The 17,928-nt window shown below is 44.8% G+C and overlaps 1 protein-coding gene across 1 annotated transcript in view; it reads left to right on the top strand.

Annotated features, from left to right (window-relative positions):
• Nucleotides 1-17,928, top strand: part of LOC112564559 (adenylate cyclase type 1-like) — a 73,626-nt gene that overhangs the window by 15,339 nt on the left and 40,359 nt on the right. The window contains 2 exon segments of the mRNA XM_025239448.1: nt 17,003-17,028; nt 17,030-17,150. Coding sequence (XP_025095233.1) covers nt 17,003-17,028; nt 17,030-17,150 — 147 coding nt within the window.

The raw sequence follows: 17,928 nt of genomic DNA, 5'->3' as shown, positions 1-17,928 counted from the left end.
ATTTGGAAAAAATAAGGCATAAAAAAAGAAGACAAAAGGGTAAAAATGTAGATTAGCTGGAATTCTCGCAAATCCACATTAAAATCCACATTTCTCACCGTCTACTGTCTGCTATCTATTGTTTATTTACCTCTGGTCAGCGCAGAACCTTACCTTAGTCGTGATGCTGCGATTATTATTATTATTGTTATTATTATTTGTAAAAATGGCGGATGGGTTCAGTAAAATGAAATGCTTTGTTTGCTCAGTAACAGACTAAATATATATACAAAAGAAAACAAAGGAAACACAGGGCAGATGAAGATGTCAAAGTCCTTCTTAATGACTGAGGTGACTGAAATGAATGAAACGAGGCAGGTGGAGGTCGCTGTCTCACGTGAAGTCTCTCTCTCCACGCAAAAAACCGTTACAACGGTCGACAGTCGACACAAAGGATGTTTCGCTGTTACCAGGCAGACGAGGGAGTGAGTGATTGTTGCGATTGTCGCACTCTCCTAATCTCGTTTGCAGACGGAGGGAGAGAGGTGACCTACATCCACCACTGGGGTCAAGTCTGTGCCAGTTATCGCTCCTCTGGTGACAATGGCAGTCGTCAACACTAAACGGTCTGAGCCCGACACACTCCTTCTTCTTTGTCTCGAGTGCAAGGTGGTCACCGGGCTGCTGCGGGCGTCGGGAGGATGGACGGACGGCAAGCAGGATGGAAGACAAGAGCTCCACCGACAGATGAAAAACGTTTTTGTCCGTTGTCCCTCTGTGCGAACAGTAGCTGCCTCTTGCTGCCCGCACTAGGAGCACCAGACAAGATCTTTGCTACAAGTCGTCTGTAAGTTCCGGCGCCAGTCACGGTTTTGAGTTACGGTCAAATGAAGGGGAAGACCACTCCGGTGGAGCATCAGACTTTTATTATGATTAATGTTTGCTTTTAGGCTGGAGGTAGAGGTGTGGCGAGAAAGATCATTATTCTCTGAAAACATCGATCAGAAGCTGCTGTAGTGCACACACAGCCACCCGTCCTACCCAGCGTGCTTAGCGAGCGGGTGTGTAGTCAGCCACCTGGACTGACTGACCACCTGGGAAGCTCAACTTCATTAATAAGTGTTCAGAGTATGTTTCATTAGATTTTGCGATGTACACGGGGTAGTGTTTGCTTGCTACATTTTTCTTTCTTTCGGGTGGATAGACTGAATTTCAAAAAGTGCCGGCCAAATGCGGACTTCCCTTGTTTGTTCTAATAATATTTCATCTCAATAAAAATAAATAAAAATAGTTTCAGTCAATGATCTACTGACAAATGCCATTAATACCTGTTAGAGAAGAAAGTGACCAGATGAAAGGTTGTGTGCTTACACCGATGAAGTGACGACAAGCTCCATTGACCCACACCTCAAACATCTTTGGACAACAGAAGCTCTGATTCAATGGGTCACCGAGTCAGACGAGAAAGCTCATTGACTTTCGACTTGTATTGCCCGAGCTTTGTTGAGAGCATTTTATGGGCCACTTGTGGATGTTCTGTCATTGCCAAGGGAGATGGCATCGATGGAAAGTGTAACCAGACGGAGGTACAGACACAAGCGGCTGCCCACCCCTTAAATCATCACAGGCTGTGGGTACCATGGCTCGCAAACACCTTTTGAAAGAACCCTTTGGTCATGCTGGTGTGGAATGTCTGGCCACTGGGGACAGAGAGAGAGAGAAAGACAAAGACAGAGAGTGTGTGAACAAGATAAAAATGATGTATAGGTGGAACAGTAATATTTTAGGCAACAAAGGTGTCGGAATCAAGACTTCTGGCAGTGACAACAAAGCAAAATGTCTCGAAAAGAAAAACAATTGTTTATCCTTCATACCATTCTGATTATTTACTTGTACATGGCGAGTTGCATATACTTTCAATCAAAACATGAATCCATTACTTTTATGGCCGTTCTAGTATCTGGTTGTAACTTTATAAGAAAAGAAGAGAAATAATGTAAGAAAAAGCTTACACTGGGTGTGTCTTAGTGGGGTAGACGGAGAATTGGACCCTAATTATGTCATTTTTGTTATCAATTATTTCGTCTAAAATAATCCAACTAAATATGGAATGAATGAGGTTATTGCCTCGTTGTATTGCTCAGTCGAAATGAACCTAACACTTTGGTTGACCAGAGTATCACCTCACACCGCCAAGAATTGCATCAGAGGTAAACACGGGGCTTTTGTTTTGTTTACTCCTGTCATATCCACCTCCCAGCGGCCTCGGTCTCGAGGGTTGGTTCAACAGGCCAAGAGGCTTTGTGGTCCGGTTATCGGTGTTCATCAAGCCTGGGGAGATGGGTGAGATGGTGAGTTTGTTTGGTCTGCGAGTTTCTGGAGGATGTCAGGCAACGAGACTCCATGAAGCTGCTGCTGCCATGTGGTCTCTGAGTTCTTTTGATGCGTTTACTCTTTCATCCCTTCTTTCTTCGCGCCGTTCATTTAGCAGGTCGGGGCCACAGGGTAGGTGGCTGTAAACACACACGCATACACACCTTCACGTCTTCCTGTTGACAATTGTTTTAAACTTTAATCTTTAACGGAAGTAAGGGGTGATTCCATTGTTTGGCACCACGTCATCGGTGTTTGGAAGCTCGTCACGTGACATTTCTTGGCTCTTTGAGGTGGAGGTGGGTGTGTGGTGGGTGGTTAGTGTGTAATACCAAGCCAGTGACTAAGACGACATCAGGGCAAAGCACCCGGCCCTGAACACTAATGCCACATGCAGAGAGGAGTATGTAGGTATTGTAGGAGTAGCAGGACAGGTGGACGTAGACAAACTACCACAGCACTGCTACTGTTTGTCTCTGAACAGTGGGAACATGTAGGAATCCTCCCCACTCCCCCTCCGTGCAGGAAATACAATGGTGATACGGAAATGAATAACCACATGCAAGCAGCATTACCGAGATAATGATCTGCAATTATCTGTTGGTGTTAGATGAGCGTGTGTTACAGACCTGACTTGTCTGGCATTTGACATTTGTACACTGACATTCTCACATCTCACAAGGTCGCTCATGGGTAGCGGGACTTGTGATGGGAGGATGCTCTTCGTCTGTCGCATGCTGCACGCGGTCGTGTTCGAGAGAGAGAGATGAGAGAGAGAGAATGTGTGAGGATGAATGACAAGCATACTGTGAATGTCGCCGTGTTGTGACGGCTGTCGGCCTGTCGGCAGTCTGACTATCACGTGATATTTCATTCAGCGTCATGTGACCGCCACCACGCGATGCACGTGCGCACGTTGCAATGCCGACGGCGAAAAGCAATTTCCGTGTTCCGCTGACGTAGCGGTGTGGGGGCGCCACGGGCACAACGGTTCTTAACGAACGTTTGAGCCACAGCCAGGACCAGCATGGAGTCTGGGCGACTGATGGCGCCTTCCGAACGCTTTGTCTTCAAGTTACGATGAACCACTTCTGGTCCAAGGAGAAGTGTGTAGGATCTGACTGTACCTTACTCTCAGTCTACTCCATCTTTATAAGTGTACCTGTTGTGGAAACAGGCGTGAGTTTCGTGGGTACTGGGTTCGCTTCTCAAAGGGTATCTATGGCTAGGTCCATGAACAGGTCAATGAAGTATTTTATTTGTAGTGGAGGGGCCCTGAAGGAACACTTTGTTAATGATGATCAGACGTTCGTTTCATACTTTTTTTGTTGAAGAAATGCGTGAGAATAAAATTAGTAATGATGTTTCTAAAGATTTTTATCACTTCCCTCAGGACAGCTGCATCATCATAGATCTTGTGACAAAATAACAATGTCGAGAAAAAAGGTTGGACACGATTTCTTTTCTGTCTCAGAATCACACTATTTTCCCATGTTGTACGGGAAAGTATTCGTGCAAGGTGAAAGCAGGTGTGTGTGTACATTTGAAACACCGTTGTGTGTGTGTGTGAGAGAGAGAGAGACTGACAGGCAGAGACAGAGACTCACTCTCTGAGATAGTCTTTCTCTTGCTTTCTTGTCATCGAAGATGAGCGTGACTGCACAGATGCCCATCTCATCAGCCGAGGAGCACTTCCTGCCCTGATTAGTACTTACCTGGGGGCAGTAATCCAGGTGTTAGTGGCGCGCGCACAGCTTTCCACAGACTAGTCAGCTGATTTGTTGATGTTGATGTAGGAAACACGAACTGCTGCACATAGAGGAACATAGTTCTGTTCTCATCTTGACGAGCAGCACAATCTGATTATTTCTCCGTGTCTCACGAAACAAAGAAATTTTCTAGGATTATGTCAGTAACATGCTTTTCTATTTTACCTTCTATTGTAAAATGAATTTATTGTTTTATGTCAACAACTTGCTTTGCAGCTTTGTGTATTTTCAATTCCTTAGATAATTGCTATTACATTTGTGATATGTAGGTTGAACATTTTCATTACTGTCATCAGCCTCAACTCTTATTGGCAGTCAAGGCATCCCAATGATATATCATATTTATATATATATATAGAAGTGCGTGTGTGTGTGTGTCGGGGTGGGCGTCTTTCTCTTCTTAAAGTGGATTAGCTACACCTGTTCTAATCTACCAAACTGTTAGAATGGATGGAAAGTAAGATTAAATAGTTCTAATTATTTTTAGCTTAAACTTAGGCATGCCTTCAGGCGGCTAATTAACCGGAAATGAAAAGAAGTGCAGCGATCGGGGCGCGAGGGCACAGCGGAGTGTCAGGTGTGAAAGGCGTACCTGAGGACGACAGGTGCACGGTCTGTCAGAAGGAAAAGGGATAAACAACGGGGCTGCGCCAACCCTCACAGACATCAGGGGCATCAATGGATTTCAGCTTCTTCCTCTCCTCCCTCTTCCCCAACCACCTTTCCCATGCCTGTGTGAATTGTTTCCTTTTTAAATTACTTGCTGTATACTCGAGGTTCAGTTCACCTGAGAGGTTTCTAATTTGCCCTACTGCGGTGAAAAAATTCTTCTAATCTCTCTTCTTTCCGGTTCCATAAGTGTTTGTGTGCGCTCACTCATGTAACCACTCTGCCAAACTCAAACATTTGTCCATATTTTCGGGTAAGAATCGCATTTAAAATCTTCTTAATTGATTAAATATCGTCGAACGTTTGAGGAAGTTTGGCAAAGGTGTGGTTACAATTAAAGGAATCGAAGAACTGTCAACTCCTTCTGTCTTATTCCTTTGAATCTTTTCCTTTCTCAAATAACAATGTCTTATATTTACTTTTATTCAAACTCTGTACACACACATATATGCAAAAACTTTTTGAGGAAATCGTATAGATGAAAGCTAATTGAGTATAATTCAGTTTCTCCACTTCCCTCCAGGACTGAACGAATAAAAATGTCTGATGTGTGATCAAAAGAACACTGGCCACAGGGCCGCTGTAATGCCACAATGCCGACTACTTTTCTTTGAGTGAAGGCAATCCGCCCACATAATGCAATTGGCAAACTTTCTGTTGATTGCTGAACAGATGAGTCTTCAAAGCACGTAATGGCGGTCAGGATGAATTCCTTCTAAACCGCCACAGCGCCGCCAGTGGAGTCCGAGCAGGTCTGGCTGTGGACGGAGGGTCTGGCACCGGGGGGCTGTCACAGGCGGGATTACATAATAAAAGCAGGGCCTGCCCACGCATTTCACAGACAAACGGGTCTTCTGGGCTCTTTAATGTAGTGAAGTGACAGACACACTTCTGTAAGTATAGTGAAGAGCAGACAGCAACAACCATGCTTAGTGTTGACTAGCTTGGTGATCAACTATTTCTCTCACTCTCTCCGCGCTTCCTCCCACTCTCTCCATTATGTCTTTTCTCTTCCATTCGCTCCCAGCTTTCCTTTTCCTTCCTTTACCATTCCTGTCTTCGGTCTTTGCCATTATTTGACTCTTTCGTGTCCATTGTATCCGCTTGTTTCGGTCTCTAAGTTCCTGGACTTCTCGATGTATTAAGATTAAAAAATAAATAATAAATAAACCACATCATTAACATTCGTTTTCGGAGTGAGAAAATACTTGCTGAGGAGAGAGAAACAGCCAAGAGTGTCGATATCTCCTCATTCTAACCCAACCATCGAGCAAAATGTCATCTCACTGCCAACATGGCGGCTACTACCCCGGATGCAGCTTTTAGTCATCCGTCGTCTGAAGTGACAAACCAAGTTCATGGCAGAGGCGTTGCACATCCTCCTCACTCTTCACTTCAATATCCCCAAACCCAGAGGGTTAATGGAAATTTGGTAAATTTATGGGTTATTTTACTTGAAAAAAGGGAAATGCACTGCCTTGAGGCAATCACTGCGGAAATGCAAAGACAAGATTGCCTGACCTTACATAAATACAGAGATAAGCTTTTACCTGACAAATCGTCTTTAATACCTTGATGGAAATCATTCATTGTAAATAATGTCAGATAGGGTGTACCTGTATCTGTAACAAAAACACAACCAGAAATCAAAGAAAGTATTCCCCACAATAGTGCCATCACTGCTGGCAGACAGAGGAGACATCCACCCCAATAAATACTTCACATTCTAAACTGAGTTTCGCTTCGTGCCAAATGATGACAAAAGAACTGTTAGTTGTTACAGATGGAAGATACACAATATTATTAGATTATTTTGATGCAGAGACAGACTATAGAAGACAAACGGTTGTTTCAAAGTCATGTTGAGCACGTGCCGTTCGGTGGTGAACGCCGCTCAGCAAACCTCGACTGCTCCACTAACAATGTCGCTGACGGTCGCTGGTGTCAAGCTCGAGCCGCGCGGGTCTCGAACCACCTGCCTGCCACACAATTAATTACACTCAATCAATTATCGCCAGGCCCTGCTGACAGTCGGTCGCACAGTGCAGCTGTTGATTGCTGATCAGTGGCCGTCTCATTGGTCGCCAGAGGGCGCTGCAGTCCTCGCAACAACAATGTTTGCTGGCTTGCAGGTACCCGGATTGTGCCCGGAGCGAGGCTACTGCCAGACCCTGCAGCAGCTGAGTTATCTGCCTCCAGGGTGGCTTGTGTGTTCTGCTGTGTGCACGCGCTTGGGTGTGCGTTGGTGGATATATATACACATAGAAGAGACAGAGAGAGAGAGACAGAGAGAGAAGCTAAACAAATGTAAATCATACGACGTCGAGTCCCGCGGAGCAACATAAACAAATGTAATTTGTTTTCTTTTACTTTTTTGGGGGGAGAGATCATGGCCCAGATGTAGATCACAGTAGAAAACTGCTTTCTTTTCTTTTCCTCCTCTCTTCTCGAGCGCGTGATATGCGCGTGTACTTGCGCGTGCGTCGTCTTGAATCGGTGCATTGTTGAGACTGATTCCTCCAAAGATAAACATTACACCTCAAAACATACCCTTAGAAATCTGATAAAAACCAGTTCTGACACTTTGAAATTAAATCTGGCCACATACCTCTGAAGAAACAACTATTTTGCGGGAGTTTTTAAAATAAAAAGGGTAAATAATTCTGCTTTACTATTTTGTTGTTGTTTTTTGACCCAGTTTCTGTTGTTTATGTCGTAGCTTGCATTGTGTCGCTGGCATGTGCATACCACTATGTGTGGAACATCTGTTTGTAAGAGAAGAGATGACGAAACAAAAAGTCAGTATTCACACACACGCACCCACCCTTGAGCTGTGTTCTTATACTGCGCATGCGTCGTGGGGATAAATTGCCTTGTAATCCACACTAGCACCTCTGATGTTCAATGGCTTCCTTAGACAAGAGAAACAATACATCTTATTATGAATGTTGTAGGGGGATCTTTCTGACCTAAAGGTCTCGAAGGTCTTGAGGGATGCAAGTATTGATATAACGACTAGTACGCTAATTGGCGAGAAGAAAGAGACAAACCAACAGCTTCTGGATTACTGTAGATCCGTCGTGCAAGAGTTGTGGGGAAGGAGATTGTCGGCCATTTTAAATGATCATGAGGAAGAGGAAGAGTAGAGAGACTACATTGATGATGATAGAAGTGATAATAATGACGTTCTTGGCAGTCTCCGTCTTTTATAAAATTTACCTGACATCATGTCAAACTCCCATTCCCAGTTTTCGCACTTTTTAACAACTTACCGCCATGACATGGCCTGAATATTCAGCACCAAGCTTAAGACATCACTTTATTTTTCTTTATTTTTCATCAGCTAAAGCGATGAGTTTTTTACCTCCCCGACAACCAAACATGTTGCCAAAATATTTTTCGAAAGCTGGGAGTGGGTTGAGAAGAACAAGAGCAGAGCGCGGGTCAGGAAACTGAAGACTCGGAAAAGTCTCGTTATTTTCTCGTTTCCCACGAGACCTGCGGAGTAGCCTTTCGTGTTGCGCAGGCAAGGAGTAATCGCTGCGCCACGCACATCTCCTCCGCTTCTGTTTCTGGGTTTCGTGAGGTTCAGAGGGTCTGGTCCTCCCCGCATCCCGCTGCACGGCGCTCGCGCCAAGGGAGACGAGACAAAACCATTTTGTTCCGTGTCACTCATGCCGGCCCGCAGATTTCCAGAAGATTCCGAGATAACTTTCCGTTGGTCTGCGCAACCGTTCCTCGCACCCTCCCTCTCCCACTTGCACACGTTCCTCACCTTGGGTTCCTAGCCTGCCACTCCGCAGTCTGCACGTGATTACGTGGCGCGAGACAACAAGGCGCTGGAACGCCGCCACGTGCAGCAGCGAGTCGCCGTGAGGTTCCCGATGCTCAGTAACAAAGGCTACAGTGCCATCAGATTCGAGCCACTGAGCTCCTGGATATGTTCACACACCTGTGTACCTTTATCTCACCTGTGCCAGTCCTGTCATCGTTGCCGTTATTCAGATTGTTCTGCGTGTATATGTGACGTCATGGTTTTGACCTCTTTCTGCTAGTTTGGTATCAAGAGGAAAGAATGGGGTTAGTCACTCAGCCAAGTTATTTGAGAAGAACGAAATTCTGCACTCTCTTATAAAGAAAGCTTCATAAACCATTAAATGTCGAACACGAACGGAGACTCATGTTCTTTAAGAAGTCTTAGTATTGTAGGCAAATCACTCCACCTGTCTTTGTTTATCCCCCTCATAGACTTCACTGGTTAGTACAAAGGTGTGGAGCGGACGCACGTGCTCGAATCAAAGGTTAAAGAAAGAAACCTGCGAACCCAGCAGCAGAAGCAAGGACTTGATTTGTCAGGGAACGTGAAGAGAGTGGACGGAAAGAGTCCAGCTCTACTCTGCCCTCGACACGGCCCAGTGAACCACTTACTGTCCTTTCCCCTTCGTCTGCTAGGATATCGGATACTTTTTTTAAAGACTTTACAAAAGGCACTGTCTTTCATGTTTTTCTTTTCCTCTTCCATTTTCTATTACTCCGTCGTTCTCTCTTTCTTACCGTGTCTTGACCATGACTACCTTCTTATTTCTCCCTTCTCATATCTGTGCGCGCTTACACACACACAAACACGATTGCAGATTTCGATAATTGAATATGGTCCATCACAGAAACAACACAAAGCAACATTGAGAGCGTTATCTTTGCACCTACTTGGCAGCCGCTCGTCATTAAAGAGCAAACAGGTTTGTGGTCAGGCTGGCGAGAACAAACAGCAAGCAACTGCCGTTTGATGCAATCTTCGTGCCGCAGTTTGTTGGGCTGCACGTCCGCTCCCAAGGCGCTGGCAGCAGTCTGGAGATAAAAACTCTGGGGTTGCCCTAACAACCCTGTCAGGAACCACGCGGAGTCTGGAACTCCATCCAGTTCGCCGCCGGGCGCGAGGACGCAGGTGCGCGCGCATGCACGCTGCTGGAGGAAAAGACACGGGGGACACCATCCTCCAGCCACCAGCACGTGCAGGAGAGAAGTTTGGATGGCATTCCAATTCGGGCTGTTGTAGGAAGAAAGACCGCCATTGACTTCAGTGCCCATGGGAGTCTGCTAACCTCCCCTCGTTAGATACCTCGGGTGGGCAAAGCTAAAACTGTAGTCTAGGCTCTAAAGGTCGATAGGTATTTATAACACCTTTCATGGCTGCAAACTTTCTTTACCGAACTATTCTACCCACCCAGCTCGTGTGCTTCTCCTCCCTCCTACTGCTGTTATCACATTCAGCAGATTACGATGGTGATGATGATGACGAGGACGACGATATTGATAATGAGGATGATGCATAACAACACTGAAAGTCCACTCTGGGCCAAAATAAATTACATGCCACTCTTCCTGTCTTTCTGACCGCCTACCTTCGTGCCATCCTGTGAGGGGGAGAAGGTGGTCCTCGCTAGATTAAAGTCAGGACACACCTGTCACACAAGGACAGTTATTACCAGGTGAGCCACCACCAGTCTGTCATGGTGTAGGGGAAGTTTTAGTGGGGTTAGTCTTGATTGTTTATTAGAGCTCCAGACTATCCGCAAGCAGTTTTTGTTACAGAAAGTTCTTTGTTTTCTTTGTTCAGGTCCCTCCCATTGGCAGCAGTCTTTACAGTTTTAAGGAGGATAGGACCTTACCATCAGATTTAAGAAATTTTATCTCATAAAACTGTTTTCTTGTGATTTTTATGGTTTGTTAGTGGCCTTTGTGGGCTTCACCACTCCTTTCTATACTTTAGGGTGCACATACACCTGTCTCCGACAGACAACAGGTAGGGACAAGAACACACGAGTTTGGATCCAGTCATAGCTGACCTTTCACCTGGATGTGGACGAGACCTTGCACCACTGTGTACCTTGTGGTGGAAAAAGGGTCTGAGGAATGTATTTATTTGGCATAGTCTCCTGGCACCCAGGGCTAGTGCACGTTCACCTGTAGGTCCACATGGCTTTGATCATCTAAAGAAACACAAACGTGAGGCGAATTCTCTGACAGGAAGTCTGCTACCAAGTACAGATGGCGGGGAGGCAGGATTCTCTAGAGCGGGGTCAGCAAGTTTCTATCTCTGTTTCCTTTGTCTCCTGTGAGTCTCTCTCATAGTCTTTCTTACCATAGTATTTTATTTACACCGGTTCTCCCGTACTCATTGTTCATTGCGAGTCTTCCTCAACAACAAACAAGGTTTTCGTATTCATTGTTCGTGAGACCACGGTCTAGATATTTGTTAATAACTGAGGATGGGTGTGGCTGGAATGTTCTCAGCGCCACAGTTAGTAGGTAACCCGAGTTCGACATACAATGAGCTGATTTTGATGAGCGACAAGCGAGATAAATAGTAAAGCATATGTCATGAGTTTTCCAGAAACTTCTGACAATGACAGACTGTAGTAGTGTGCTCCTCTACACGCTACCTACAGGAGTAAGTTGTCAAGGAATTGTCTCCATGTCGTACAGGTGTACACGATCTGTACATGCTGATGGCGGCTGTGTACACAAGTATTGTTTACTGCTCAGTGTACACATGTACAGAGAACGAAGCCAGAAGTCATCGATAGTCGCAGTAATTTTAATGAGAACAAACAAAACAAGTTACATTTTATCGTATATCTGGAATGAGAAAAATGTATGGTACCTATTTTGCTATCATCTTTGTTTGTGGGGAAGACTGTCAAGATGAGCTTATCGCAACCATTAACTATTTCACGAGAATAATGTTTAGGGGGACAAGTATACACCAGTATGAACCATATATATACACCATATATGAACATAAGATCCGGAAGTCAATGGGAGTGTCTTGTGAAGGACTTTGACAAGTCGTCTTTCCATCAATAACTGAAAAAAATTTGAAAGCTCAAAAGAGCGGGAAGGAGCTTGGGGTGGAACTAGACAAAGAAAGCTTTGAACATGCAACAAAGACTCAAAGAACATGGTCCTCTTCCCCACCGTGCTCCCTGTGGGTCTCAACAGCTGTGTGAAGCATGCGAAAACAGCAAGAACGCCTTTCTCAACGACTTGACACCCTGTACACCGCCAGGACTGAAGTATACTCATTTATTTTCTGTACCGTTGGGACCAGACTGACCAAACCTGATCTGTCCAGTCGGCATGGTGCGCGGAAGATGAAGCCTTAGAGATTGATTACTCTGTGTCTCGATGTGAGATATTGTTGCTGGCACCCGGTCACAAACGCCAACCTAATGGCGTCTGGAAACCATGGGGTGCGGTCGATATGTCGAGTAAAACTGCTTCGCGAAGCTCGACATCTTTGGACGAGTGTCGGAGACCAGAAAGTATCTGGTTAAACACGTCTGTGGAAGGAAAGTTAAACCCGGACACAAAACATTTACAGTTACATCTCCTAACAAGACATTTTGGTTTGCACCGTCGATGCGAGTGAGAGAAATTATTAACTGGGCATCGTCGTTCATGCACGAGTGGTCATCGATGACAGTGAGGTGAAGGACGTGAGATGAGGGTTGAATACACGTGCGATTGTAAATTGAAGTAAGGGAGGTGTACTCATCGGACCCATCCATACGCACAATCAAACACAGGACACAAGCTGTCAGTCACTCATACAGTAGCCGTTGGTCGTTACTTCATGTTGATGAGATGTCTAGAGGTTAGATTGATGATGTGTGCGATTTTTCTCAGCCACGTGCGGCAGAACAGACCTGTCAATGTCCTTTTGCACCTCCTTCTAAATGAGAGCTCGTACGTTTTCGGCTTTTTCTTTCTCTCACTCATCTCGTTTTTTTTTTTTTTGGATGTGTATAGGTGGACTGCCGTCTGTCTGACGAGACCAGCACTTAGTTCTCCGCTGTTAGTCTCGGCGAGCCTAAACAAAGAATGTGACTAAACCGGAAGCTTTGTACACACCTGCCTCATTTTAGTAGTTAACTGAAAAAAAATCGTCTGTCAACGGTCCAGTGATACAAGTTCGTGCTTCTTTGAATATGTTTACCTTTTGTTTAAATGGCGACAACATCGATGATGAGATGATAACGTCGATGACAAAAGTCGATAAAAACAGATCGCGATGGTCAAAAAGTTGCGAGACGAAAAAAGGTCTTTCTTTCTTTTTAATAAGCCACTGGTTTATTGTACCTTCGCAGATTAAGTATTACTATTATTAGGTGTCCCTATGGAGTCTCTAGATTCAAAATTAACGGAAGTGGTGAGTACCCCCCGCTGCCTGCGCCACACCGATTTTCTACAGGGGCGGTCACTCCGGGTAAGTGGTGACCGAGTTGTTGGGCTCCTTCAATGGCACTCATTACGAGTGCGGCAGTGCGTGACTGGGAGCTAATCACTCCTTAGGAAGGACTCGGCCAATCACGGGGCCACTTACTGAGGCCCTGGCTCCTGGCAGGAAGACGTTTCATCAACTTGAGGTCGTCGTCGTCGTCTAATGCCAGCGCGTGCTGTGTGTGCGGTGTCGGCCACGAGTCTTTCTAGTGTGATGAGATTATTTGTTGTGTATCGACAGTTTGCTCAGGGATGGGAAGATAACTCTGGGATCACCGAGGACTGGTGAAATCTTGCTCTGGAAATGAAAATCCGACCAACCTTAGTACACACGAGCTTCCCTCGATCAACACAATGTTTGATAAAATTTCTGTCCGGGGTCGGTACCCAGACTTCCAAACACTAGCCTTGTATCCTCCAGCCTTGTATCCTCCAGCCCTGTATCCTCCAGCCTTTTCTGGTCTCTCAGTCTCTCTGTTTCGTCTGCCGGATATTTCAGTAGCCTGCGTCTCTCCCAGTCAAGATGGGTGAAGGGGAGAAATTTCGTGAACACATCAATCAGAAACTTTGGAGGGCGAGAATACTTCTGTGGTGCGCAGTGTGGCCTTCCTTTCTCAACCTCTTCCTCCAACGAAAATCGATTCTGTCTTTGATCGGTGTAACCACAGGGCAGCTACATCTCTTCCTTAACCCCAGAGATCAATGGGCGAGAAAATCAGTGGAGCTCACCCTGGCGGCTCCCATTGCCCAGATGTCAAACGGCCCATTTCATCCTGCTCTCCTCCCGTCCAATGAAAACACTAAGCAGAGAAGAAGATAGTGTAAGGAAGTAAATGAAAGCGGAGCGGACACATCCCGTAAAATGTTTTAACCCCTTCCACTCTACAATTATCAGATGAGTGAGTGAAAGAAAATCCCTTCAGAAAGTTCTCCTTCATTGTGAAGACACTGTGTTCTACAATAAAGACCCAAGAGAAATCAATTAAAGTCGGTTACAATTATAAACTAATATTTGAAAAGTCTTTTACTCATTAATCCATGTCGGGTACTTTTTGGATGCAGTGCATAGTGATGGTTTTGCAAGAGCGTTCGATCGACTTTTAATCTTAATTTTTGTTCACGGAGACAGCACATGTACTGCACTCAATATTTTATTCACTTTATCAGGGCTAATTAGTTCTATAATAAGTGTCAATTTTCATTTATATTGAAACATTTCATATTTCATTCGAATCGATCCGATTTGTACCTGCGCCATGACGACCTGTTGACTTGTTGACAAACAGCAGATGAGCTTGTGTCCGACTTTTACTCGAACGGCAACAGTCGTTCTTGACTGACATCCGAGTTTATAAATTTTCAGATACTTCTGAGTTTTCAGTGTGATTTCTGTGAACTAGCTGAGCCACATCATCACGAATCTCTGGCTGTTGAGCATCACCCATGCTACTCCCTAGTGTTTTGCTTTCATCACCAGACCCTCTCCTGTTCTGACATCCTATGTGGTCTCCACGATTTGAAGTGGAAACAAATGAAACCCTCATATATCCCTCCGACTTGCATTTTAGAAGCAGTTATAAATGATTCTTGTGCAATCCTTGTTTCACAGAATGACTCAGAGCTTCAGTGTCCATCCCTTCAACCCAACCTGCGTTTGGATTTCACCTTCACAAAGCAGACCGTTAATTCAGGGGACAGGTGGTCGAGATATTGCGGATTCAAACGCGATTTTTTAATTAACTAGAGTCATGTCCTCTTTAACGGATATGCACAAAATAGCATTAGACATGACAGCAACTATCAGATTATTAAAGGTTATGTGACTGACATTTCCACAAGGTCTGCTCATTTCTAAAGGTCAGAGGACAGTGCCACAAACCGCTAAGGAGGTATAATAGGGAGGGTTTCCTCTCCTCCTACATTTCAGTGGAACCATTTGAGGTCGGGCTGTCCAGCTAATGTGTCTTGCTTTCAACTGGTTTCAGTTTTACTAGCTGTCGTCTGCCTTATGGGCCTTTGTCACGGTGTCACGGTCATGTGACCCGAAAGGAAACCCAGTCTCAGAAAATGTTGTCCACAGAGCAGCAAAAAGATCGAAAGATGGCGTGTTGTGCTCGTCGTGAAAAGCCCTTTCTCTCGCGAGCTTTGTAGAAAGAGAACTCCATAAACTGTCGGCACCACTCGTGTCCTTCTCAGGCAGATACCGCGACGACCACCTTTCCGTTATTCCGCAATGGAGATTGAGACCTCCTTCACATCGCCAGCGCGTGCGAGGAGGAGCCTAAAAGCCAACCCATGTCGCCGACATTGATCCAGCGTAAGTGCCTACAAAAGGCTGAAAAATCGAATTTGATTCCAGTTCAAATGCCGACAACAAAGAAGCGCAAAAATTGCTAATGCTCGATTTTGTTGCCGCGGAGGCTGGTGCTGCCAACCGAGCCCACTGCTGAGTCGCCATGATGTGCTGACGTCACACAAGGTGCGGGACACCCAGTGAGGATGGAGGAATTAAGAGAGGGAAAGCTGGTGCTGATTATTTCTGAATGTAACATTGAGTTGGCTTTAGAGAGAGGTTGGTTTCAAGCACATTACGACATAAAGGAGAAAATTCCGGTTGAAAATGTAGCCCAATAATTTGTAGTAGTAATAAAGGGAGTAGTAGTAATAAAGATTGTTTTAAATACTTTTGTTAAACTTATTGGCAGAGAGATCAGCACCATCTAAAATTGCTATGATTTTGCGTGCTCTACTCAACAACAACATGCAGCCAGCGACGCCATTGTGACATGGATTTGAAATACTGGATGGACGCTGCTACACCTGCGTTCGTCTCAATGCCAGCTACAGTTTCATAGAATACGACCAGGACCTGCATTCAGACAGCCGGACAAATATCAACGAATGTTGTTGACCAAGTGTGGCAAAGTTTTTACTTGACGGTTTTTATATTCAAAATTTTTGACATCATCATTGGTAAATGAAAATACTTTATAACCTCGCATTTTTCTAAACATTTTATTTTTTAAAATAAAAATTCGATTAAAACACTAGATATTCTTGTCGGATCTAGTGAAACATAATGATTAATGTAAAACATTTTCCTTGCAACACGGCGAGTAGAATGATAATTGCAGATATCCTACATTAAAAGTTGTCTCGTATAAAAAAAAAGACGTTCTAAAGAGGGTATAGACCAACAGTAAAATCAACGGCCTCCGACCAACGGCTGTTGGATACCAGCACCACACGAGACAGGTGTGCAATGGGTACCCGACCCTGTAGATGGGTGAGGGGAGGTAAGGCATCGAGGAAAAGACGATGGGCACAACTCTCACAATAAAGCTGGGTCCGAGACAAGTAGGGTCTCTAATACCTTACTTTCCAATGACGATTGTGAGACATCTTGATTACATCTCATGAAACACGGCAAAGAAAGTATAATTTACTGTCTGCTGTGGTCACAGAACACATTCTCTCCAGACGAGTTGTGATTGTATTAGTTACATCTGGATACAAATAATGAAAGTCTTCTCCTTGTCCCTCCCTGTTTATTGTGTTCGTGTGTATTATAAACATAACATACAGTACCTGGTTTTATTCCAGATATTACTGTAACCTACCTGTTGATTGATTTCGGCCTTTTATTACAGACAAAGGCCATCAGAAGGAGACTATATATGAATATCACTTAACTCCTTTCTTTATCTCTCTGTGTGGGGTGAGATATTGCGAGTGTTTATGAGATCATGGAGGATGAGTAGGTAGGGAGTGTTTCCTCCTCGTGATGACAGTGACCTGTTGTTCCATATCGGTTGATACATCAGCCTTTAAACTGACCGTTTGTCGTGTTTCTGATCAAGTGCCATGTTTTACTTTCTATTCATTCTCAATCAGGTAGTCAATGAATGTATAAATTATTGTGTTTTCAGCTTGTGGCCAACGCCATCGTGTTTGTGTGTCAACGTGGCGGGGATGTTCCTCCACAACATCACAGACCGCGCCCAGAGAAAGACCTTCCTGGACACCCGCAACTGTATCGCCGCCCGCCTGGAAATCCAGGATGAGAACGACAAACTGGTGAGTCGAGGGTTCGCTTCTTGGTGTTGTCTCTGGCATCTATCTTTACTTTGTATCTGCATGTCTTGATGTGCTCCCCCTTTCTCGCTTTATTACCTTTTTTCTATGAGAGAGAGAGATGCGACAAAGTTCTAGTGGTAAGCTGTCTTCACATTGATTAAGGAGAATGAAACCTCCAACGGAGACATTAGTTTCGATAAAAGTTGTTGGGATTTACTTCTTCAAATTCACACTTTCTCCAAAGTGAAATAACCGTGCATGGCGGAAAGAATTAAAACATCTTCGAACTATTTTCATAATCTACTGCTGTCACTCCGTCTGTTCATCGTCATTGTCGTCGTCGGCAGTAGGACCTCCATCTCATTATCTCAATCTCATCGCTTTCGTCACGATCATTAATCTTTATGTAGCTGCAACATCAACATAACTGTCAGCACCCGTCATCGTTCCTTCCTTCAGAATGTTCTCCAGACTTGTTCATCCTTACGCCTGGGTTACTTCCCCTCCCCTGTTATCGATCCAATCACTTATAGTTGTCATCGCCATGCATCCATCCAGCGTTATCTCCCATGCCTGTCCTCCAGTCCATCAGGTCGGCGCTGCAGGTTGAAGAGAAGCAGCTGAGGGCGTACTGGCCTCGCTTCCCACTTCCCTCGCCATAAATATCGGTCAGTTTGCGAAGACATTTTCTGGAATTTATTTCTAAAATAAAACTACGAGAACACCTTGAATAAGACCCTGAAATTCCATTTCATCATTGATCTCTGAAGTCTCCTTC

The sequence above is a fragment of the Pomacea canaliculata genome, linkage group LG5, assembly GCF_003073045.1.
Source record: "Pomacea canaliculata isolate SZHN2017 linkage group LG5, ASM307304v1, whole genome shotgun sequence".
In the NCBI taxonomy this organism is placed as follows: Eukaryota; Metazoa; Mollusca; class Gastropoda; order Architaenioglossa; family Ampullariidae; genus Pomacea; species Pomacea canaliculata.
Note: the sequence above shows the minus strand (reverse complement) of the source record. Positions and strands in the feature narration are given on the sequence as shown.